Genomic DNA, 23,841 nt, shown 5'->3' with positions numbered 1-23,841 from the left:
TCGCTTGAACCTGGGAGGCAGAGGTTGCAGTAAGCCGAGATCATGCCACTGCACTCCAGCCTGGGCAATAGAGCAAGACTCCATCTCAAAAAAAATAAAAAAAAAGATTAAAGGGAAAATGAACACAGAGAAGAGTAGATTACACTGTAAGCCTTTGAAGAGTTTTCTGTCTAAAACCAGAGACCGAAGAAACAAACAAAGATTAACTCTGAAACAGCACATAGGAGCTGGCAGGAGCCAGAGGTAGGCAATCAGGAAGTGCTGTCGGAGGGAGCAACATGTAATTTGGGCTTTGAGGACCGGGTAGTTCTGTGACTGGAGAAGTGGAGGAAGGGCATTTCTAGCAGTGGGAACAGTATATGCGTAAGCGGATGGAGGCAAAAGAATGTGGCTGGGGCTTGAGCTATGTAGCCATAAATGGGAATGCAAAGATGAAGGTAAGTTGGACTAGATTTTCAAGAGCCTTGAATACCATGCCTAGAAGTTTGCACTTGCTCTTCTGAGAATTCAGGTGCTCCGGAAGAATTCTGAGCAAGAGAAAGGGTGGCATGGTCATTGGCTTTGGCCACTGTGTGCATAAAACATGGAAGAAGAGGCAGGGAATGAGGAGCAAGTTGGGAGACGGGTGAGGGGGGATGGCACCCAGGAACGGATGGCAGGATGTTAAGGAAGGTGACCCACTGGGGATGGGGATAGAGGGCAGGCAGTTGAACATGACTCTCAGGTTTCTGGTGTGGACAACTGGATGGGTCATGAGTGCCATGAACCACAAGCTATTCATGGTCCCACTCAATACCCTCCTCTTGTGGGGCCTGAGTCATGGTTGGCCAAGGGTGTCATGGCATCTCTGGGGTCTGCATTGCTAAGCTCAGTTCCAACAGACCTTGGACTGAACTTCTGTGCAGTCCTCTCTGGCAAAGATGGGCTCAGAGACCCTTGGAGCAATGCAGCAGAGACCATGGCAGCAGCCACATCAGCATCTGAAAGGAGCGGCACCCGGTTATTTTCCCTCCTGCAGGCTCAGGGAATGTGGTGGGGGAGGGGAGATTTGGTATAAAGGCCACTTTAAGCATCTTCCAGAATCTTATTGGAAGGGGGAGAAAATCCCATATTTTTAAGAGCCCACTGATACCACCTTTAAAAAGAATACACAGGGGGCCAGGTGCAGTGGGCCTGTAATCTCAACACTTTGGGAGGCCAACGTGGGTGGGTCACCTGAGGTCAGGAGTTCAAGACCAGCCTGGCCAACATGGTGAAGCCCCATCTCTACTAAAAATACAGAAGTTAGCTGGGCGTGGTGGCGTGCACCTGTAGTCCCAGCTACTTGGAGAGGCTGAGGCAAGAGAATCACTTGAACCTGGGAGGTGGAGGTTGCAGTGAGCCAAGATCATACCATTGCACTCCAGCCTGGGCAACAAGAGTGAAACTCCATCTCAAAAAAAAAAAAAAAAAGAATACATAGGGGACCACTAAACTTCTAGATCAAGGGCTTTTTTGAAAATAGCTGTGACCAGGTGCAGTGGCTCACACCTGTAATCCCAGCACTTTGGGAGGGTGAGGAGGGCAGATCACTTGAGCTCAGGAGTTTGAAACCGGCCTGGGCAACATGGTGAAACCTCATCTCTACAAAAAAGACAAAACAATTAGCCAGGCACAGTGGCGTGTGCCTGTAGTCCCAGCTACTTGGGAGGCTGAGGTGGGAGGATGGCTTTAGCCCAGGAGGCGGAGGTTGCAGTGAGCCGAGATCGTGCCACTGCACTCCAGCCTTGGTGACAGAGCCAGATCCTGTCTCAAAAAAAAAAAAAAAAGAAAAAGAAAAAGCTGTGCAGAAATGGGGGTGGGGAATCAGCCAACCCCCTTGTGCTGGGTCTCAGGGACACCCAATACAGCTGCTCAGGCCCAGCCAGATGGCAAAGGGCCCTCAACCAACCCTGGGACCAGAACCACAAAAAGCCACCTACTTACTGGCTCCTGAGCCCAAGCTTAACAGGTGAAATGGACCACTGTTCACCAGGAAGGGCAGAGCTGTGCCAAGCTCACCCCAAACTTCCAGGCCTGGGAGGGTAGGGTCCCATGGAGCTGTGGGCTGCCCCCTACCCAACCTGACCTCTGCTTCCTCTCTTCCCTTCTCCCCACCCTAACATTCCTCCACAGTGGCAATAGCAAAGGAAAAGACATCAACACGATTAAATCCCTCCGAGTCCTCCGGGTGCTACGACCTCTTAAAACCATCAAGCGGCTGCCAAAGCTCAAGGTGAGATTGGGAGATGGTGGGGTGGGGTGGGGGGACTGTCAGGGTTATCATGTACAGTTGAGCAGGTTGCACACTGCTCAAGGACAACACATTAAAGGAGGTGCTGATAACATCCTAGCCATCATATATGGGTATTTGTATTATTACAACTTCCCAGCAGATGGCAGTAAAGTGAGTTGACCTAAAATAATCTGTGTATTATGGCAATTTTTCTTTAGATGAAATGTCTCAGGGTTAAGATCCCTTTTCCTAATTCGCATGAAGGCATCATATGGATTTAAAAGGGTATAACCATGATCTGGGAAGCAGGAACTAGATTTCTTGTTCCATAAAATTTTGACTTTTCATCTACCTATTCTAGGCTCTAATATCTCCCATTCCAAAATAGCATGAACCAGCATTTCCCAAAAGCCTGTCATTCAAAAAAAAAAATTAAAGGAAATCCAGTCATTAGAGCACCCACTTTCAGTGTATGCTTCACCTGGGGGTCCTCAGAATTATCTCTTATGTAATACGTTTCTTTAAATCAAGTCACACCTGTAATCCCCGCATTTTGGAAGACCACGGCAGGAGTGTTGCTTGAGCCCAGGAGAATGAGACCAGCCTGGGCAACATAGTTAGACTCTGTCTCTACTAAAAATTAAAGACAGAAAACAGATACTGTTATGGAAATCTAACCAAATATGGCTGCCTGCCCAGGGCTTTGCGCATTGACAACTGCTCTTTCTTGGTTAAAGAGGGAAAGTGTCAATGGTAAGTGTTAACATAGTAGCAACTAAGTAAAAATTTCTCCTTCACTCAAAACGATTGAGAGAGTTGGAAAAGAAGTAACTTTGTTACCTTGTTTTTCTGTGTTGGGCTCCTGTATCACCTAAGAGCATCTCTGGTATCCCATTTGGGAGTTTTAGATCCATAGAATGCCAGGATTGAGCCCAACTCCTCCAACACTTATTTCTGAAAGCTGGGGGGACCTTACCCTAGTGACTTGACTTATGACCTTGCCTGTAAAACAGGAATGATCATGGCAGTATTTTGGTATTATGGGCCACTGGAGGCAGAAGGTTGGGCAGGTCCCCAGCCCCTCATGCTGTCTGTCAACCCCACCCCACAGGCTGTGTTTGACTGTGTGGTGAACTCGCTTAAAAACGTCTTCAACATCCTCATCGTCTACATGCTATTCATGTTCATCTTCGCCGTGGTGGCTGTGCAGCTCTTCAAGGGGAAATTCTTCCACTGCACTGACGAGTCCAAGGAGTTTGAGAAAGATTGTCGGTGGGTCTCCACTTTCCAGCACATTCCCATTGAAACTGGCAGGTGGGCAGGGGGGAAGTGGCTAGAGGCATTGGCCACTTGGGCTCAGAGACTGGAGAAGTGATGAGCCTTGGGAGTGACTCAGTTGCAACCAGCTTGGATCTTGGGTAGAAAGAAAACCGGTTTTAGAATTTGAGTCACCACCCATAGCCACAGAATGAGTCATAAGCAAATTGCTTGACCTTTCAGCCACCACCTTTGTCATGTGAGGGATATTAATACACGTCCACAGTTCCTTACTTGAAATCGTTACAGGCAGATGTGTTTCAAAGTTGAGAATATTTTGAGATTTTAGAAAGGTTGGACTGTGTACATCCCATGTCGGTCATGACACCCTCAGCCGGGTCTAAGGCAGCCCTCTAATCAAACACAATATTTCTGCCATAAAATGTGTAACTATTTACATCAAATGGGGTAAATAACAAGTATAAAGAGCTTCATGTCCAATCAGATCAGGTTTCATTACCAAATAAGTTAGGTAAGAGGCCAGGTGCAGTGGCTTACACCTGTAATTCCAACACTTTGGGAGGCTGAGGTGGGAGGATCACTTGAGGCCAGGAGTTGGAGACCAGGTTGGGCAACATAATGAGAGCCCATCCCTACAAAATAAATTTTAAAAGTTAGCAGGGCATGGTAGCACACACCTGTAGTCCCAGCTACTCAGGAGGCTGAGGCGGGGGGATTGTTTAAACAGAGGAGTCCAAGGCTGCAATGCACTATGATGGTACCACTGCACTCCAGCCTGCATGACAGAGTGAGACCCTGCCTCTCAAAAATATATACATATAGGCCGGGTGCAGTGGCTCCTGCTTGTAATCTCAGCACTTTGGGAGGCCGAGGCAGGCGGATCACGAGGTCAGGAGATCGAGACCATCCTGGCTAACACGGCGAAACCCTGTCTCTACTAAAAATACAAAAAACTAGCTGGGCATGGTGGCAGACACCTGTAGTCCCAGCTACTCGGGAGGCTGAGGCAGGAGAATGGCGTGAACCCAGGAGGCGGAGCTTGCAGTGAGCCCAGATTGGGCCACTGTACTTCCACCTGGGCAACAGAGCCAGACTCTGTCTCAAAAAAAAAAAAAAAAAAAATCTATCTATCTATCTATCTATCTATCTATCTATCTATCTATATCTATCTATCTATCTATCTATCTGTGTGTGTGTGTGTGTGTGTGTGTGTGTATAGTGATATTGTTACCAGTGTAAAGTGGCATTTTGCAACACGTGGTAGCCTGTTGTTATTTTGATGGCTATTTATTGAAATTAGGAGGATGCCAGATGTCTGGATAGGAGTCTGGAACTAACCCTTGTTTGCTGCCTTGAAAACAAGTAGCAACCTCCCTTAGCCTGATGAACCTGTAAATGTCCCCTATGTCTCTCTGCCTCCTCCTAAACTCCCTCCACCCCACCCCCAGCAAGCCTGAGGCTCTCACCCTGAGGACTAGAAGTTATCACGTTGGAAGAGAGTGCTGGACCCTGGGTCAGCTCTCCCACCAGGAGTAAGGTTGTGCCATCACCCATGGATTTATCTCGAAGTAGATGCACACGTAATCCCCCATGAAGCACAGGGACACATGGTGGCAGGATGGGGAGTCACTGCTTCCCAGGCAGTCTAGGCTGGTGGACCCCTCTTCCTTTCCCTCCCCCGTCTCTGATAACCAAAGACAAGTGCAAGACAGCCCCTCTTTCCCGTTTACTAACAGTCCCCATTCTCTGTGGCAGAGGCAAATACCTCCTCTACGAGAAGAATGAGGTGAAGGCGCGAGATCGGGAGTGGAAGAAGTATGAATTCCATTACGACAATGTGCTGTGGGCTCTGCTGACCCTCTTCACCGTGTCCACAGGAGAAGGCTGGCCACAGTAAGTGGCCCGAGTGCAAATCTACCCAGGAGGAGCCCCGGGGAGCAGGAGGATAAAGGGCCTGAGAGTTTAGCGATAAGAAAGGTCTTGGCAGGGCACAGTGGCTCAAGCCTGTAATCCTAGCACTTTGGGAGGCCGAGGTGGGCGGATCACGAGGTCAGGAGTTCGAGACCATCCTGGCCAACATAGTGAAACCCTGTCTCTACTTTTACAGGCTGATGGCGGGCCTATCCCACTTCGGAGGCTGAGGCAGGAAATGGCTGAACCGGAGGCGGACTTGCATGACCGAATGGTCCACTGCACCCACCTGGGGACAGACCAGACTCTGTCTCAAAAAAAAAAAAAAAAAAAAAAAAAAAAAGTTTGCAGGGATGGTGGTCACACCTATAATCCAAATTAGGATACAAGGCAGGTGTATCACTTGAGGCCAGGATTTGAGATCACTGGCCAAATGGCAAAATCACTCTACTAAGTACAGGCATGGTGGCTCACACCTGTGGTCCCAGCTACTCGGGAGGCTGAGACACGAGAATCACTTGAACCCAGGAGGCAGAGGTTGCAGTGAGCCGAGATTGCGCCACTGCACTTCATCCTGAGTGACAGAGCAAGACTATGGCCTCCCCACCTTCAAAAAAACATAGGTGACGCTGAATCATGGACTCAGTCTTTATTTAAAATTTTGAGCCACTTGTGGTGGCTCATACCTGTTATCCCAGCTACTCAGGAGGCTGAGGTGGGAGGATCGCTTGAGCTCAGGAGTTCAAGGCTGCAGTGAGCTGTGATTGTGCCATTGTACTCCAGCCTAGACAACAGAAGGAGACCCCCATCCCTGAAAAAAAAAAAAAAAGAAGAAATTGATATTTGTTCATCATGGACTTTTTGCATTAATTTTGATTTTTAAAAACATTGGAGCAAAAGATTATCTTGATTACTGAGATTTTCAGTACCCCCTTAATTTGCACCCAAAACAAATGCCTCCCTCCCTCACCTCGTCCAAGTTGTGGTCTTTCTCTCAGAGGTCTTGGAAATGCCAGGCTGGAAGCTTGGTAGATTCCAGCATGTGCCCTCAGCATCCTCACCTCCCTCCCTCTCTCAGCAAATATGCCAACCTGAACATGCCCTTCTACCCACTCTCACACACATCCAGTACTCACACGTGGGAATAGTGCTAACCCACAAGGCACCTTTGAGCAAAGTTTTTTTAAACACCCCTTTCTCAACAGGCTTCATTTCCATCTGTCTGAAAATCATCGCAATAGACTTAAATGATTTTGTTCAAACAAGGCACTGGAGGGCCACCTGCCAAAAAATTGTCATCATGAATACACAAATCTATCATGCCTATCATGTGAAGGTATCACTTAGACACAGAGCCTTTGAGCAGTGTACAACCTGCACTACTATACAGAGCTGCTATGCACTTACCCATTCTCATACATATCCCCATTGTACCTCCTGAGCACCCAGCACCACCTGTGCTCAAATACCCACTCTACACGCATACACCCACCTCTACTCCCTCCATTGCCACAACCTATCTTTAAATCCCAACTTGGCCACTTATAAGTGGGTGATCTTCAGCACGTCCCTTTAAATTGCTGAACCTCAATTTCCTCATGTGCAAACCGCAGCCAGTAATAACCTCCCTGGGAGGGTTGCTGAGCAGATGAGGATGAATCATTGAATATTGTTTCCAGCACACAGCAAGCCCTTCATGCACAGCAGTAGAAATAACTGACATTGGCCAGGCATGGTGGCTCACACCTGTAATCTCAACAGTTTGGGAGGCTAAGGCGGGTGAATCACCTGAGGTCAGGAGTTCAAGACCAGCCTGGCCAACATGGTGAAACCCCGTCTCTACTAAAAATACAAAAAAATTAGCCAGGCTTGGTGGCGCATGTCTGTAATCCCAGCTACTTGGGAGGCTGAGGCAGGAGAATCGTTTGAACCCAGGAGGCGAAGGTTGTAGTGACCTGAGATAGCGCCATTGCACTCCAGCCTGGGCAACGAGAGCGAAACTCCATCTCAAAAAATTAAAATTAAAATTAAGAAATAACTGACATTGTTGTCAGCCTTTCAAAAAACAGTGACTACTTAAATTTCTTTTTCATTTCCCTCTGTTCCTATTCCGCCATCTCACTTCCACCCTCTCTCCACCTTCCTCATTACTCCTTGGGTCCCTGTCTCTCTACTTCCTGCCCCTTCCCTCTCCCTGCCCCATTCCTTACAGGGTCCTCAAGCACTCAGTGGACGCCACCTTCGAGAACCAGGGCCCCAGCCCCGGGTACCGCATGGAGATGTCCATTTTCTACGTCGTCTACTTTGTGGTGTTCCCCTTCTTCTTTGTCAATATCTTTGTGGCCTTGATCATCATCACCTTCCAGGAGCAAGGGGACAAGATGATGGAGGAATACAGCCTGGAGAAAAATGAGGTGCCACTTCCAATTCCATCTGTCCTTTAAAAACTGGGGACACACACAAACTTTAAAACACACACACAACACCCAGGAACCCGTTTCTAGGGGTACCTGGGGGAGGGAACAGAAGCATCCTCCAAACCGAATCCAGTCTTCAGGGCAGCCCTTCATGGAGTTTCCAGAGGAAACACATCATATAGCGTATGTATCAGTCAGTTTAGACTAGGTTATGCCACAGTAACAAGCAACCCCAGATTTCATTGCCAAATATCCGCAAAAGGACTTATTTTTTGTTCACACTGCATGTCGACATCAGTTGTGGATCTTGCCATCTTTCTTCTGGTTCCCAGGCTGGCAGGGCAGCAGAGCAGCCTCCCTCTGAGATGCTCCAGGTGAAAAAGAGAGTATGTCAGATTGAGGTTCAGTTCTTCAGGCTTGGGCTCAAAAATGACACATCATTTCTGCTCACATTTCATCAGCCAAAGCAAGTCACACATCCATTCTGACGTCAGTGGAGTGGGCAAATACAATCTCCCCTAGTGAAGGGTGGTGAATATTTATGAATGAAAAGCCAAGCCAGGTGTGGTGGCTCACACCTGTAATCCCAACATTTTGGGAAGCTGAGGCAGGAGGATTACTTGAGCTCAAGAGTTTGAGACCAGCCTGGCCAACATAGCAAGACTCTATCTCTACTACAAATCAAAAACATTAGCCAGGCATGATGGTGCACACCGTTAGTCCCAGTAACATGGGAGGCTGAGATGGGAGGACACTTGAGCTTGGGAGTTCAAGCCTGCAGTGAGCTATCATTATGCCACTGCACTCCAGCCTGGGCAACAGAGCAAGACCCTGTCTCAAAAAAAGAAAAGGAAAGAAAATCCAGTCCCCAGTCTACCAGAGAGTATAGACATGACTCTCTGCCTCTCTGCATCATCCAAGCTAAATAGTAGGACCTAGAATCTATCCTCTGCTCCCTTGACCCTTAAGACTTAATAACCACTATTCCTCCTTCTCTCTCCCTCGAAGAGAAGGAGAAGCAGCAGCAAAGTATTCAGTAAGAAAGAATGGGCTGGGCGCAGTGGCTCATGCCTGTAATCTTAATACTTTAGGAGGCCAAGGCAGGAGGATTGCTTGAGCCCAGAAGTTCAAGACCAGCCTGAGCAACATAGTGAGACCCCATCTCTATGATAAAAAAAAAAAAGTTTTAATTAGCTGGGTGTGGTGGTGCACGCCTGTAGTCCCAGCTACTCCGGAGGCTGAAGCGGGAGGATCACTTGAGCCCAGGAGGTCAAGGCTGCAGTGAGCTGTGATTGCACTGCACTCCAGCCTGGGTGACAAAGCAAGCCCACGTCAAAGAAAAAAAAAAAAAAAAAGGAAAGAGGGAGGGAAGGAATGAAGGAAGGAAGAAAGGAAGGAAGGGAAGGGAAGGAAGGAAGGAAGAAAGGAAGGAAGGAAAGAAGGAGAGAGAGAAAGGGGAGGGAGGGAAGGAGATAGGAAAGGAGGGAGGAAGGAAGGAGAAAGGGAGGGAAGGGAGGGAGGGAAAGAAGGAAGAAGAGAGAAAGGAAAGGAGAAAGGGGAAAGGGAGGAAGGAATGAAGGGAAGGAAGGAAAAAGGAAAGGGAAGGAGGGAGGGAGGAAGGAAGGAGGGAGGGAGGGAAGGAAGAAAAGGAAGGAAGGGAGGGAGGAAGGGAGGGAGGGAAAGAAGGATTAGGCTTCAATTTGATTTGGCTCACTTGGTAGCTGTGTCACCTCAGGCAAGTGGTTTAACCTCTCTAAGCCTCTATTTTGGTCATCTGCAAAGTGAGGCCATTGATAGTACCCACTTCCCATGTTTGCATTAGCCATGCAATAATGGGGAAATGTCAGTGCAAGTTTTGGCAAATGGTGACATCTCAAGCAACTGTAGCTATTGGGATAAGAAAGCAATGGTGAGAAGGAAGAGGGAGCCCAAGAATCTTGGCTGGCGGCAAGAGAGGCAGAGACTCAAGCAGAAGCACTTGAGAGCAGCGACGAGTTAGACAGAGGGTGCCGGGTGTACAGCCCCCTTCCTCCTGCCTCTGCCGCTCTCACCACTGGCCTCTCTCCCGCAGAGGGCCTGCATCGATTTCGCCATCAGCGCCAAGCCGCTGACCCGACACATGCCTCAGAACAAGCAGAGCTTCCAGTACCGCATGTGGCAGTTCGTGGTGTCTCCCCCTTTCGAGTACACGATCATGGCCATGATCGCCCTCAACACCATCGTGCTTATGATGAAGGTAAGCGCCCCACACCAGCCCCCAGCACTGCTTAACCCCCACCTTGTTCCTGCCTCTACCCTGGTAGAATGAAACCATCTGCAGTTTCCCAGGCAGACCACACTCTGGGTCACCTCTGAGATTTTGTTCCTGCTGTTCCCTCTACCTGACACACTGTTCCCACCACTCACCCGGCCAGCGTCTTCTTCCCAGCTGTACCTGCAGACCTGTTCCTCCAGAAAGCCTTCCCTGACCACCCAAGACTGCTTGAGGTGCCCATCTTAGCAGGCGTCCTATCTTTATGTCACCTGCCACAAAAATCCGCATCAGGTTGCATGACGGTGTCCCCCACCCACTTGTGAGGACCTCACCCCTGAATTCCTAGAGTCCAACAAGGATCTGGCTAGGACAGAACAAGAAGCTCTCTATAAATGTTTGATTAATGAAATGAGGGGGCTGGGCACGGTGGCTCATGCCTGTAATCCCAGAACTTTGGGAGGCCAAGGCGGGCGGATCAAGAGATCAGGAGATCAAGACCATCCTGGCTAACATGGAGTGTTGTCTGGAGAACAGCCATGAAGCTGCCTCCCCACTTCCCACTTCCCACCCCTGCTCGCTGACGCCTGCTACTCCTGCTTCTTTCCCCTAGTTCTATGGGGCTTCTGTTGCTTATGAAAATGCCCTGAGGGTGTTCAACATCGTCTTCACCTCTCTCTTCTCTCTGGAATGTGTGCTGAAAGTCATGGCTTTTGGGATTCTGGTAAGTACCACCTTGGGGCTACAGCTATGGGCTCGGGAGAAGCCCAAGGGGGAACAATAGGTCCTGGATGATGGTCTCCCCACGTGGCCCCAAGACCCCCAAGGGTGGCTTCAGCATCCTGCCAGTGGCCACAGATCCTACTTAGGCATTCTTGTGTTTGCCAAGGAGTCCCAGGGAGACCCAACCTGTGAGTGTTACCATATGGCTGCTTATGTGTCCAGTTCCTCAAAATGATGGGAGTCATCATGGCTGAGAGTCATTAGCATCCGTTTTAGAGATAAGAGAACTGAAATCAGGCTGGGCGAGGTGGCTCATGGCTGTAATTCCAACGCTTTGGGAGGCCAAGGTGGGCGGATCACCTGAGGTCGGGAGTTCGAGACCATCCTGACCAACATGGAGAAACTCTGTCTCTACTAAAAATATAAAATTAGCCGGGTGTGGTGGTGCATGCCTGTAATCCCAGCTACTCGGGAGGCTGAGGCAGGAGAATCGCTTGAATCTGGGAGGCAGAGGTTGCGGTGAGCCGAGATCACGTCACTGCACTCCAGCCTGGGCAACAAGAGTGAAACTCTGTCTCAAAAAAGAAAGAAAGAAAGAAAACTGAGATCAGGCTGAGCACAGTGGCTCATGCCTGTAATCCTAGCATTTCAGGAGGCCAAGGCAGGAGGATCGCTTGAAGCTAGGAGTTCTCAACCAGCCTGGGCAGAAAAGCAAGCCCCTGTCCCTACAAAAAAAAAAAAAAAAAAATTTAAATTAGCCAGGCATGGTAACTCATGCCTGTAGTCCCAGCTACTAGGGAGGCTGAGGTGGGAAGATATTTGGAGCCCAGGAGGTGGAGGTTGCAGTAAACTATGATGATGCCACTGCACCCCAACCTGGGCAACAGCAAGACTCCATGTTTAAAAAAGAAACACAGAGGTCAGGCACAGTGACTCACACCTGTAATCCCCGCACTGTGGGAGGCAGAGGCAGGCAAATCACTTGAGCCTAGGAGTTCGAGACCACCCTGGCCAACATGGCAAAACCCCATCTCTACTAAAACTACAAAAAATTAGCCTGGCATGCTTGTGGGTGCCTGTAATCCCAGCTACTCAGGAGGCTGAGGCAGGAGAATCGCTTGAACCCGGGAAGTGGAGGTTGCAGTGAGCTGAGATGACACCACTGCACTCCAGCCTGAGCAACAGAGCGAGTCTCAAAAAAAAATAAGAATAAAAATAAATACGTCTTTATTTTTCACCAGCCACTAACATTTCCTTCCATCTTAAAGGGAGACAACAAACCCTTAGTATTAGTATTATCAACCCTTAATATTATCAACATGACCTGTGTCACTTATAAACATCAGATATTTTCATACTGCATTATAAGGGCTGCAGATACCTTAACATTTAATTTGCACTCATCATTGCTTTAAAATGTTGCTTGTGATTAAACCTACAGCTAGAATTTGTTGCTCAGTGGTTTTTTTGTTTTGTTTTGTTTTGTTTGAGACAGTCTCGCTGTCACCCAGGCTGGAGTGCAGTGGCACAATCTCAGCTCACTGAAAGCTCCGCCTCCCGGGTTCACGCTATTCTCCTGCCTCAGCCTCCCGAGTAGCTGGGACTACAGGCACCTGCCACCACGCCCGGCTAATTGTTTGTATTTTTAGTAGAGATGGGGTTTCACCATGTTGGCCAGGATGGTCTTGATCTCCTGACCTTGTGATCCGCCCACCTCGGCCTCCCGAAGTGCTGGGATTACAGGCGGGAGCCACCACACCCGGCCTACTCAGTGTGTTAATGGAGAAGTATATTCATTGTTAGATCGCCATTTTTAAAACTTTTTTTTTTTTTTTTTTTTTTGAGACACAGTCCTGCTCTGTTGCCCAAGCTGGAGTACAGCGGCACAATCTTGGCTCACTGAAACCTCCACCTCCTGGGTTCAAGCGATTCTCCCATCTCAGCCTTCTGAGTAGCTGGGACCACAGATGAGCACCAGCATGCCAGGCTAATTTTTGTATTTTTAGTAGAGACGGGGTTTCACCATGTTGGCCAAGCTGGTCTCAAACTCCTGGCGTCAAGCAATCTGCCTGCCTCAGCCTCCCGAAATGCTGGGATTACAGGCATGAGACACTGTGCCTAGCCTTAAAAAATATTTTGATAGCTATTTTATTACAAAAGGTAACCTTGCAGCCCTTGCTATTTTGTTATGCATTTACAAGTCTTTATGCATAAAATAAAATAGCCAGCACTATTCTCACATGGCCAAGGTTCACAGCACACACACAAAAGTACAGTTGGCTGGGCGCGGTGGCTCACACCTGTAATCCCAGCACTTTGGGAAGCAGAGGTGGGTAGATCACGAGGTCAAGAGATCCAGACCACCCTTGCCAACATGGTGAAACCCCATCTCTACTAAAAAATACAAAAATTAGCAGGGTGTGGTGGCACATGCCTGTAGTCTCAGCTACTTGGGAGGCTGAGGCAGGAGAATCATTTGAATGCAGGAGGCGGAGGTTGCAGTGAGCAGAGATCGCACCACTGCACTCCAGCCTGGCAACAGAGGGAGACTCTGTCTCAAAAAAACAAAAAAGTATTATAGTTCACACCTGTAAGCCCAGCAGTTTGGGTGGCTAAAGTGGGAGGATCACTTGAAGCCAGGAGTTCAAGACCAGGCTGGACAACATAGCAAGACTCCATCTCTATAAAAAAAAAAAAAAATTAAAGGCTGGACGCAGTGGCTCATGCCTGTAATCCCAGCACTTTGGGAGGCCTAAGTGGGTGGATCTGTTGAGGCCAGGAGTTCGAGACCAGCCTGGCCAACATAGTGAAACCCTGTCTCTACTAAAAATACAAAAATTAGCTGGGCATGGTGGCACACGCCTATAATCCCAGCTACTCGGGAGGCTGAGGCATGACAATAGTTTCAACTCGGGAGGTGGAGGGAGCCAGGACTGCACCACTGCACTCCAGCCTGGGCAATGAAGGAAGACTCTGTCTCAAAAAAAAAAAAAATTAAAAATTAAAAATCAGACAGGCATGGTACATACATCAATAGTCCTAGCTACTCAGGAGGCTGAAGTGAGAGGATTGCTCGAATCCAGTTGGTCAGAGTTGCAATGAGCTACAATTGCACCATTACATTTCAGCCTGAGTGACAGAGTGAGACCCCATCTCTAAAAGAATAAAAATAGGCTGAGCGTGATGGCTCATGCCTGTAATCCCAGCACTTTGGGAGGCCGAGGCAGGCGGATTACAAGGTCAAGAGATTGAGACCATCTTGTCTAACATGATGAAACCCCGTCTCTACTAAAAATACAAAAAATAGCCAGGTGTGGTGGTACGCGCCTGTAGTCCCAGCTACTCAGGAGGCTGAGGCAGGAGAATCGCTTGAACCCGGCAGGCAGAGGTTGCAGTGAGCCAAGATCGTACCACTGCACTCCAGCCTGGGCAACAGAGTGAGACTCCATCTCAATAAATAAATAAATTAATTAATTAATTAAAATAAAATAAAATAAAATTAAATTTTTTTTTTTAATTGGGGAGCTGAGTGCGATGGCTCACACCTGTAATCCCGGCACTTTGGGAGCTTGAGGCAGGCAGATCCCTTGAGGTCAGGAGTTCAAGACCAGCCTGGACAACATGGTGAAACCCCATCTCTACTAAAAATACAAAAATTCGCCGGGCATTGTGGCACATGCCTGTAATCCCAGCTACTCAGGAGGCTGAGGCACGAGCATCGCTTGAACCCATGAGGCGGAGGTTGCAGTGAGCCAAGATGGCGCCATTGCACTCCAGCCTGGGTGACAGAGTGAGACTCTGTCTTTAAAAAAAAAAAAAAAAAAAAAGATTAAGGTGAAGAAGGCTTATGCTAATGGGCTGGAACTTGAAGTGAAGTGAATTCTTGAAGGTCCCCAGTGAATGGCCAAGGTGGGACTTGAACCAGGGCATCTGTTCTCTTGACCACCAGCTTACTCCATCCCTTTGAAGAGAATGACCTACAGCCTGGGTCTCAGCCAGGGTCTCAGGAAACCAAGTTCCCACCTTGGCTCACAGAGGTGGTTAGGGGCATCAGCTTTAGCACCAGAGTTCTAGGTTCAGATCTTGCCTCATCCTATATAAGCTTTGTCACCTCCCCATCATTAAAAGGGGCCATCTTCCCCCTCCACCTCAGCAGAGCCTTGGTAAACAGCAAATGGACTAATGTGCATCTAGAGGCTTGAGGATGAAGCCTGGCCTGGAGTGGGCACTCAATAAATGCCAGGGGCCAGGCACGGTGGCTGACACCTGTAATCTCAGCACTTTGGGAGGCTGAGGCAGGTGGATCGCCTGAGCCCAGGAGTCTGAGACCAACCTGGACAACATAGTGAGATTCTGTCTCTACAAAAAGTACAAAATTAGCCTGGTGTGGTGGCGTGCACCTGCAGTCCCATCTACTCAGGAGGCTGAGGTGAGAGGATGGATTCAGCCCAGGATGTCAAGGCTGCAGTGAGTCGTGATTGAGCCACTGCACCCCACCCTGGGTGACAGCGCAAGACCTTGTATCAAAATAAAAAAATAGTCAAATATCAAAATAGTCAAATATCAAAATAAATAGTCAAATATCAAAAAATATCAAAATAAATAAATAATCAAAATAAATAAATAAATAAATAAATGCTAGGAAAGGGGTCCTAATAATGGACCTTTTTCCTCCAAAACAGTGGCTTGGCTTTGGTGGAGAGGCTACTTATTAGAAGCACTTGAGGCCAGGTGTGGTGGCTCATGCCTATAGTCCCAGCACTTTGGGACTCCTGCCAAGGCAGAAGAATTGCTTGAACCCAGGCGTTTTAGACCAGCCTGAGCAACATAGCAAGACCTCATCTCTACAAAAAATTGAAAAATTAGCCAGCATAGTGGCACATGACTGTTGTCCTAACGACTTAGGCTAAGGCAGGAGGATTACTTGAGCTCAGGAGTTCAAGGTTGCAGTGAACTGTGATCACATCACTGCCCTCCGGCCTGAGCAACAACACAAGACCCGGACTCCAAAAATCAAAAGGGAAGCACTTAGGGAAATTTCTTAAAATTAAGTGATACACTGAGCAAACCCCTAGATGTTCTGATTCATTTGGTTTGATGAGATGGGGGGGAAATCACTGAATCTGTAATTCTTTTTTTTTTTTTTTTGAGATGGATTCTCACTCTGTCACCCAGGCTGGAGTGCAGTGGTGCAATCTTGGCTCACTGCAACCTCTGCCTCCCGGGTTCAAGCAATTGTCCTGCCTCAGCCTCCCGACTAGTTGGGATTACAGGCGCCCACCATCACGCCCGGCTAATTTTTGTATTTTTAGCAGAGACGGGGATTCACCACGTCAGCCAGGTTGGTCTCCAACTCCTGACCTCAGGTGATCCGCCTGCCTCGGCCTTCCAAAGTGCTGGGATTACAGGCATGAGCCACCATACCCAGCCTGCAGTTATTTTATTCTGAGTTGATCTTCTGCTGGTGAAGTGATTCTTCCACTGGGGATTGGAGCTGCATCTCCCTCACCCTGCCAATCCTGCAAAAGCCAGCACTGAGCTTCCCCTCTGCTTTCTCTTTTTTTTTTTTTTTTGAGATGGAGTCTTACTCTGTTGCCCAGCCTGTTCTTGAACTCGTGGCCTCAAGCAGTTCTCCCTCCTTGGCCTCCCAAAGTGCTGGAATTATAGGCATGAGCCACCATGCCTGGTCTCCCCTTTCAGTTTTAAATGAAGCCACAAGTTCCCCGTGTAACATTCGGGAGATAGAGGGGAGCTCTCTAGCCTAGGGGTTGAGGTCTGTGACCAAACGCCTATAAAGATGTCTTTGTTTGGACTCCCCCAGAAGCAGAGCCTGATACAAGGATTGAGTGCAAGGAATTTATCTGGGATGCAGGGCAGTAAGGGAGACGGGAAGTGACACAGGGACAGAAAGGCAACCAGGAAAGAGAGTATTATTAAGCCAGTTCCTACTGTGAACAAATGGGGCTCAGTTTCAGTGGGGACTTCCAGAAGGCAACAGAGAGCACATACCACAGAGTCATCCCACCTCACTGGAGTGTTTATCCTCCAGTGCCCATCAGACATAATCAAAGGCCACTCCCAGGGGAGCTAGTAATTCCCTAACACATGTGCAGCCAGAGAGACCCTGGGCAAAGTAATGTACCGTAGGTGTGCAGTTGGGATATGGGCAGGGCCCCAGCAACATCTGCCAAAATGCCAAAAGTGCCAGTGGGACCTGAATTCCTATTTATTTATTTATTTATTTTTTTTTTTTTTTTTTTTTTTTTTGACAGAGTCTCGCTCTGTGGCCCAGGCTGGAGTGCAGTGGTGCAATCTTGGCTCACTGCAAGCTCCGCCTCCCGGGTTCACGCCATTCTCCTGCCTCAGCCTCCAGAGTAGCTGGGACTACAGGCGCCCGCCACCACGCCCGGCTAATTTTTTTGTGTGTGTATTTTTAGTAGAGATGGGGATTCACCATGTTAGCCAGGATGGTCTTGATCTCCTGACCTCGTGATCCACCCGCCTCGGCCTCCCAAAGTGCTGGGATTACAGGTGTGAGCCACCACACCCAGCCCCCTGAATTCCTTTTTTAGGCAGTTGTGAAACACCAACATCCCATCTGTTGAGCACCTACTGTATATTCCGTGCTCAGCGACCCACATTCATTGTCTGATTGCTGTGTTACCGCTGCCTTCCAGAGAAGGGCGCAGAGGCCCCAGGCACTTCACCTATGAGGGAAGCACAGCTCTAAAGTCAGGCACCTTCTCTGTAAGGTAGAGGGGCTACTTCAGGGTCACACTGACCACCCCAACCCCTGACCTGGCCTCTGCTTCTGCGGAGATGCTGAGAAGGCCCTGTGTTTTGTGTTTTGAGTCCCACTGACCTCAGAGGGTAGGGCCATCTCTTTGACCCAGACTCTTGGATCCAAACTGGGGTGCCACCCATCACCATATCAGTACCTGGTTGAGAGGAGTCAGAGATAGCAGGAGACCTTGTGGGACTTGAGGCTGTGACTGTTCTCCAAACAATGTGGAGTATTTCCATATTTTAACAAAAGAGAGGCCAGGCTATGCTTGTGTTTCCCCTTGAGCCAGCACCCAGCCCAGGAATGTAGCAGTCAGGATAGATCAAGTGAAGCTGCAGTAACAAACAGCCCTCACATCTCAGTGACTTAAATTGATGGGAAGGGTTTTTTACATTCAGCAGGGAAGCTGTTTGCCTCATAGTTACTCAGGGACCCGGGCTCACAGAGTAGCTGCCATTCGAAATGTTACTGGTCGCCAAGCCCAGGGTTGAGAGGCTAGAGAGTCCAACGCTGACCAGAAAGTGACCACACTGCTTCCACTCACAGCACATCACTGCACCTAGACACACATGGCCCCATCTAAACACAAGAGGACCAGGAAGTGCGTGTGCCTGAAAGGCCCCAAAGCCCCCTGTCCAGTGCCTGTTCTGCACCCTGTTACTGTCCTCCTCCAGATCAGGAAATGGAGGCCCAGAGAGGTTAAGCCACTTGCCCATAGACACACAGCTCTGGTAGCAGAGCTGGGATTTGAACCCAGAGTCTCCTTTCTTCACGAGTATGCTGCCAACCTAGTGGGGACCTGAACACAGACTGTGGGCTCTCTGAGGCCTGGGTTCAAATCCTGGCTGTATTTCTCTGTGCTGCTAGCCTCAGGCAGATGAGTGGCTCGGTTACCTCCTAGAAAATGGGTATAGCAGGGAGTGGTGGCTCACGCTTGTAATCCCAACACTTTGGAAGGCCAAGGTGAGCAGATCACTTGAGGTCAGGAGTTCGAGACCAGCCTGACCAACATGGTTAAACCCCGTCTCTACTAAAAATACAAAAATTAGCTGAGTGTGGTGGCATGCACCTGTGGTCCCAGCTTCTTGGGAGGCTGAGGCAGGAGAATCGCTTGAACCCAGGAGGCAGAGGTTACAGTGAGCCGAGATCACGCCACTGCACTCCAGCCTGGATGACAGAGCGAGACTCCATCTCAAAAATAAATAAATAAATAAAAGAAAAGAAAAGAAAATGGGCAATAACCCTTCCCCCCGGATCTTCATTAGGATCTCAATGATGTCATTTATAAGGCCCCTGGGGTCTCGGAGCCCTCAAAAGTGTCGGAGAGACAGGCCACAGCTCTGGAGAGACAGGCCACAGCTCTGAAGAGTAGCCCAAGCCCCATGGAGCTGAAGCAGGGTCTGGAGGCCCCCTCTGGGGCCAGGCCAATCATGGGAAGGCCCCCAGAGGTTCCCAGGGAGGGAGTCTCAGCGCAGATGATGTTGAACAGTCTTTACCGCAGCCCTTCAAACAACCACAACTGTCCCGGGCACTCCGCTGATTGGCAGCTGTGCCTCTAACATGCCCCTGGCCAGCCTAGGGGGCTAGGAACCAAGCCCCCTGTTGGCATCTCTGTCTTGTGGGTCCCCATTCTAGAATTATTTCCGCGATGCCTGGAACATCTTCGACTTTGTGACTGTTCTGGGCAGCATCACCGATATCCTCGTGACTGAGTTTGGGGTAAGTCTCCCGCCAGCTTCTCTCTGGGTGACTCTGGGCTGGATGAGGCAGGTGGCAGGGGGCGGGGGAGCGGTCCCAGAGGCAGTGTGTCCCAACAGCCATAGCTGCTTGAGCCAGCACTTGGCCATGACCAGAGAGGGAGAACTGGGGCCCCAGGGACAAGGGCAGCCCCTCAGGAGGGCATCGTGGGGAGATGGGGGTGACCAAAGCTTGGCTGTAGGGCCAGCACTGAGGGGTGGGCTTTCCTGCATCCTGGCCTAGGAGTTAATAATGCAGATGAGTACATCGAGGGAACTGAGACACTCAAAAGCTCCTAAAGCTGAACTGGCTCCCAAACACCACCCTATGTCAGGAGCCCAGAAAGAATGAGTTTCAAGTCAATTCTGTTTGAACCAACCCTCTCCTGGTTCGTGGGCAGGAGAGAGCGACAGCCCTCAGGCCAGTGTGGGGACACCACTCCCAGGGCCATAGAGGGGTCCCCAGGGTGTCTTCCCTCCTCTAGCCCCAGGCCTGGGAGACTGTCAACCCAGGGGGTCTCTGGACCTCTCTGTGGTGGCCCCGCAGGCCACATTGCCCTTCTCCTTTTCTGGAAGACTCAGGGCCCCAGAGTTCCTGTCCCAGACCCTCTCCTTGGCCATCTGCCAGTGAGCCCAGGCTCGGGGTCCCTTAGGAGATTGGGGGGAGGGTAGAAGATCCTTGCAGGGGGAAGCAATGGTCAAAGGGCGTCAAAGCCAAGGGTCAAGGGTGATATCAATGTCGTCTTAATAACAATAAAAATAACAATAGCTCACAAGAATCGCAGCCTTGCTGTGTGCCAGGGAACTGTGCCAAGTAGTTTACGTGGATTGGCTCAGGGTAAAGGTCTCGGTCTCGGCTTGTAAGAGAATTCCCTCGGAGGGTTCAACTGAAGGCACCCAAATGCGGAGATCACTGGTGGAGGGGAAGGGAAGGGTACCCACAAGGGTGGCAAGGTGCCCAGCGACCAGGCACCATGGGGAGCCATTACCTGCCCAGGTGCTGAAGTGGGGAGGGAACCTGAGCAGGAGGCCAGGAGAAGCCACCAAGTGGGAGCTGTCCTGTCAATGTGTAGAGACAGAGACCAGGGCCAAAGCAGGCAGAGAGCAATGGGGGAGAAACACCCCAACCTTTCTCTCCCCTCATCCCTTATCTCCTGCCAGAGCCTCCCATTGCCCAAGGTAAACCGGAAGCAAGCTGAATATGATGCTCAGAGCAGGCAGAGAAGTCAGGAGAATAGATCTGGGTGTGGTTGGGCCTGAGGAAGAGGGTGTTGCCTCATTTCACAGATGGGAAAACTGACCCTCAGCCGGGCACGGTGGCTCACGCCTGTAATCCCAGCACTTTGGGAGGCCGAAGCCAGCGGATCACCTGAGGCTAGGAGTTCAAGACCAGCCTGGCCAACATGGTGAAACCCCGTCTCTACTGATAATACAAAAAAATTAGCCAGGTGTGGTGGTGCATGCCTGTAATCTCAGCTATTCGGGAGGCTGAGGCAGGAGAATTGCTTGGACCCGGAAGGCGGAGGTTGCAGTGAGCCAAGATCACACCATTGCACTCCAGCCTGGGTGACAAGAGCGAAAACTCCATCTCAAAAAAAAAAAGAAAGAAAAGAAAAGAAAACTGATCTTCAAAGCCTGGGGAAGTGAGAGACACTCCCAAGGTCACAAAGCCAGGCCTGGCTGACTCCTGAGAGTACACTGACAGCTCCTGGGGTGTCTCAGTCAGATCCCCCTACAGAAAAGGATCCGTTTGCCTGCTCTTCCATCCTAGAAGGCCAGGAGGGGCTGGGGAACTACATAAAAGAGGGGGCCATTCTTTGATGTGTCCCACGGCACCTGCACCCAAGTGCTACACACTTATTTGCCTTCAGCTTCAGTGAGCCAGAATTTTCCCCTTCCCCTCACCCTATCCCTGAAACCTTCCTCTAGAGGGTTCTTACCCACATGGGGGCTCTCTCCACTGGGGTGCCCCCACCTGGCCATTCTCCCCTGTCCTGAGTTTCTAGAGAGGGCTGGAGCTCCAGCTGGCAATCAAAATATCCTGCTATCCAGCTACACACAAGACAGCCTTGAACCAATGTCCCTTTGGGTCAAGAGGTTGGAGGGATGGTCCAGCTCCCCAGAAGGGCAGGTGGGGTGGAGGAAGTTAGTTGAAACCTTCAGTCACCAGTAAGAGAGCTGTAGGGACAGGCTCCAACAGCCTGTTCTCCTGGCTGACAGGAAGACGGGGCATGGGGTGTTCATGGGACATCAGGACTATTGCAGTAGCCAAACAGCCCCCAGCTCTCCCTACCAGCTGTTTGATCTTGGACAACTTGTGCTATCTCTTCTCATGTAGAGTGGGGCTAACCATTGCATCCAACCTCAGACACTTGCAAGACTCACAGTGATGCATGCACTCAAAAGACATTCATTCATTGAGCACCTAATGTGTGCCAGGTGTGATTATAGGTACTGGAGACAGAGCGAGAAGGAGGGGTGCCAAACAAAACAGACCAAGCATACAGAATGTCTGCTCCCATAGAACTGACATTCTAAGGAGAGAGACGGGCACTTTTTACAAGTAAAAGCATCAACAGGCCAGGCGTGGTGGCTCACGCCTGTAATCTCAGCACTTTGGGAGACCAAGGCAGGTGGATCACTTGAGGTCAGGAGTTCGAGACCAGCCTGGCCAACATGGTGAAACCCTGTCTCTACTAAAAATACAAAAATTAGCCGGGCATGGTGGCAGGTGCCTGTAATCCCAGCTACTCAGGAGGCTGAGGCAGGAGAATCACTTGATTCTCAGGAAGCCAGAGGTTGTAGTGAGCCAAGATTGTGCCACTGCACTCCAGCCTGGGTGACAGAGTGAAACTCTGTCTCAAAAAGAAAAGAAAAGAAGGAAGAAAAAGAAAGAAAGAAACGTGAAGTGCTTGGCACAGAACCTGCCAGGAAACCAGGAGTTTGAGAATGGTGGTTGTTATTATTATTGCTATTGTTATTATTATTGTGAACGGGTGTGTAGTTTTGTTAGCCAGCCCTGAGTTACAATCAATTTGAGGGAAAGATAGTGGGTGGGTGTTTGGGTCCTTCTGGGACAATTAACTCCCAACCTGGAGTAGGGAGAGGCATGTCCTGGCAGGCAAGGAGGTCTCAGTTGCCCCTTTCTGCCTCCCAGGTAAGCCCACTAGTTCTGAGGCCAGGGCTTGGCCAGGCTGAGACAGAAAATGCCAGATGCTTGGGAGGGCAGGTCCCTGGGGTTTAGGGGGCAGAGGGCATGCGGCAGTACTAACCAATGCTGCCTCAGCTGCTGCCCCCAAGTGGCCGGGGTGACGTGGGTTTGCCCTGTGTGCAATGGATAATGACTGTGTTTCTTGTCTTGTCTCTTTTCATGCCTGCTCTTAAAACTGTATATTGGCGCAACGCCGTCTGAAAAACTCATCCAATCAAAATGCACTATGAAATTCATTTGTTCATCCATGACATGGTCTGTGTGTTCGTACACCAATGACTTATCTCCCAACCCACCGCCACCACCACCCCCACTCCCCGCCCGGGAACCGAAACCCATTGGTTTTTTGGCACTGGTTACAAATCAACCTAAAAAATGCTGAACACGCCTCCCCAACTGCCCCCGCCCGCCCGCTCCCCCTCATCTTCAACATCTGCATCTAGAATCCGGTTGGTCTTACTTCTTTCTGAAGTCTAAATGCCTTACATTAACTGTGAACGCATCTCCTCGCATCGGCATTGCATGCCACACCCTGCCTCTCCAACGTGGGATGCCTGACGCTCTCCTCAACCCTCCGCTCCCCTCTGTCTGTCTGTCCTCCCGCCCCCAGCCCCTGTGCCTCCCACTTCCTGCAGACTCTGTCTCTCTGTTTTTATAGGGTTCTGAATGGGGGTTTTCTGTTTGGGGTGGTTTGCGTCTTTTGCAGAGAAAGGGATGGGTTTTCCCAGCGCAGCACCTCTCTCTTGCCTCATCCCTCACACACATCCCCTGCACTCAGAGAAAATGGAGGCAAATCCACTCCCAGCCACCTCTCACCACTCCTGTCCCCCGTTCAGCTCCATGGACCCCAGGCCCCAGGAAAGCTGCCAACTGTCTCCCCACCCCTCCAGCTCTCTCCATCCTGCTGTCCCCAGTCCTCCATCTCAAGCCCACAAGATCTTTGACCTTGACCAGCAGAGACTTGACTCTCCAAGTCTGATAAAGGAGACCTGAAGGCCAGGCAGTGTGCCGGCAGACTCTCAGGCAGAGGAACTCAGAAGTGTCAGACTCGGATCTGGTAGCTTCACGTGGGGCCGGCCCACTGAGGCCCTCTCCTGGAGCCTTGAACTGCACGTGCACACACAGTCACACAGTCACTGCGCACACACAGTCACTACACACAGACACTGCACACACAGTCACTATGCACACACACAGTCACTGCGCACACACTATGCACAGTCACTGCACACACACAGTCACTGCACACACAGTCACTGTACACACAGTCACTACA

The 23,841-nt window shown here is 49.9% G+C and overlaps 1 protein-coding gene across 2 annotated transcripts in view; it reads left to right on the top strand.

Moving 5' to 3' along the window:
- Window positions 1–23,841, top strand: part of CACNA1A (calcium voltage-gated channel subunit alpha1 A) — a 308,894-nt gene that overhangs the window by 248,171 nt on the left and 36,882 nt on the right. For both annotated transcript variants that reach the window (XM_032169902.2, XM_058425055.1), the window contains exons 25-31: window positions 2,155–2,254; window positions 3,366–3,526; window positions 5,288–5,425; window positions 7,656–7,857; window positions 9,932–10,096; window positions 10,725–10,835; window positions 19,254–19,337. In XM_032169902.2, the coding sequence (XP_032025793.1) occupies window positions 2,155–2,254; window positions 3,366–3,526; window positions 5,288–5,425; window positions 7,656–7,857; window positions 9,932–10,096; window positions 10,725–10,835; window positions 19,254–19,337 (961 nt within the window). The remainder of the gene's footprint in view (window positions 1–2,154; window positions 2,255–3,365; window positions 3,527–5,287; window positions 5,426–7,655; window positions 7,858–9,931; window positions 10,097–10,724; window positions 10,836–19,253; window positions 19,338–23,841) is intronic.

Source organism: Hylobates moloch, unplaced genomic scaffold (genome assembly GCF_009828535.3).
Source record: "Hylobates moloch isolate HMO894 unplaced genomic scaffold, HMol_V3 SCAFFOLD_12, whole genome shotgun sequence".
NCBI classification, from domain to species: Eukaryota; Metazoa; Chordata; class Mammalia; order Primates; family Hylobatidae; genus Hylobates; species Hylobates moloch.
This window is presented reverse-complemented; position numbering and strand designations above follow the sequence as displayed.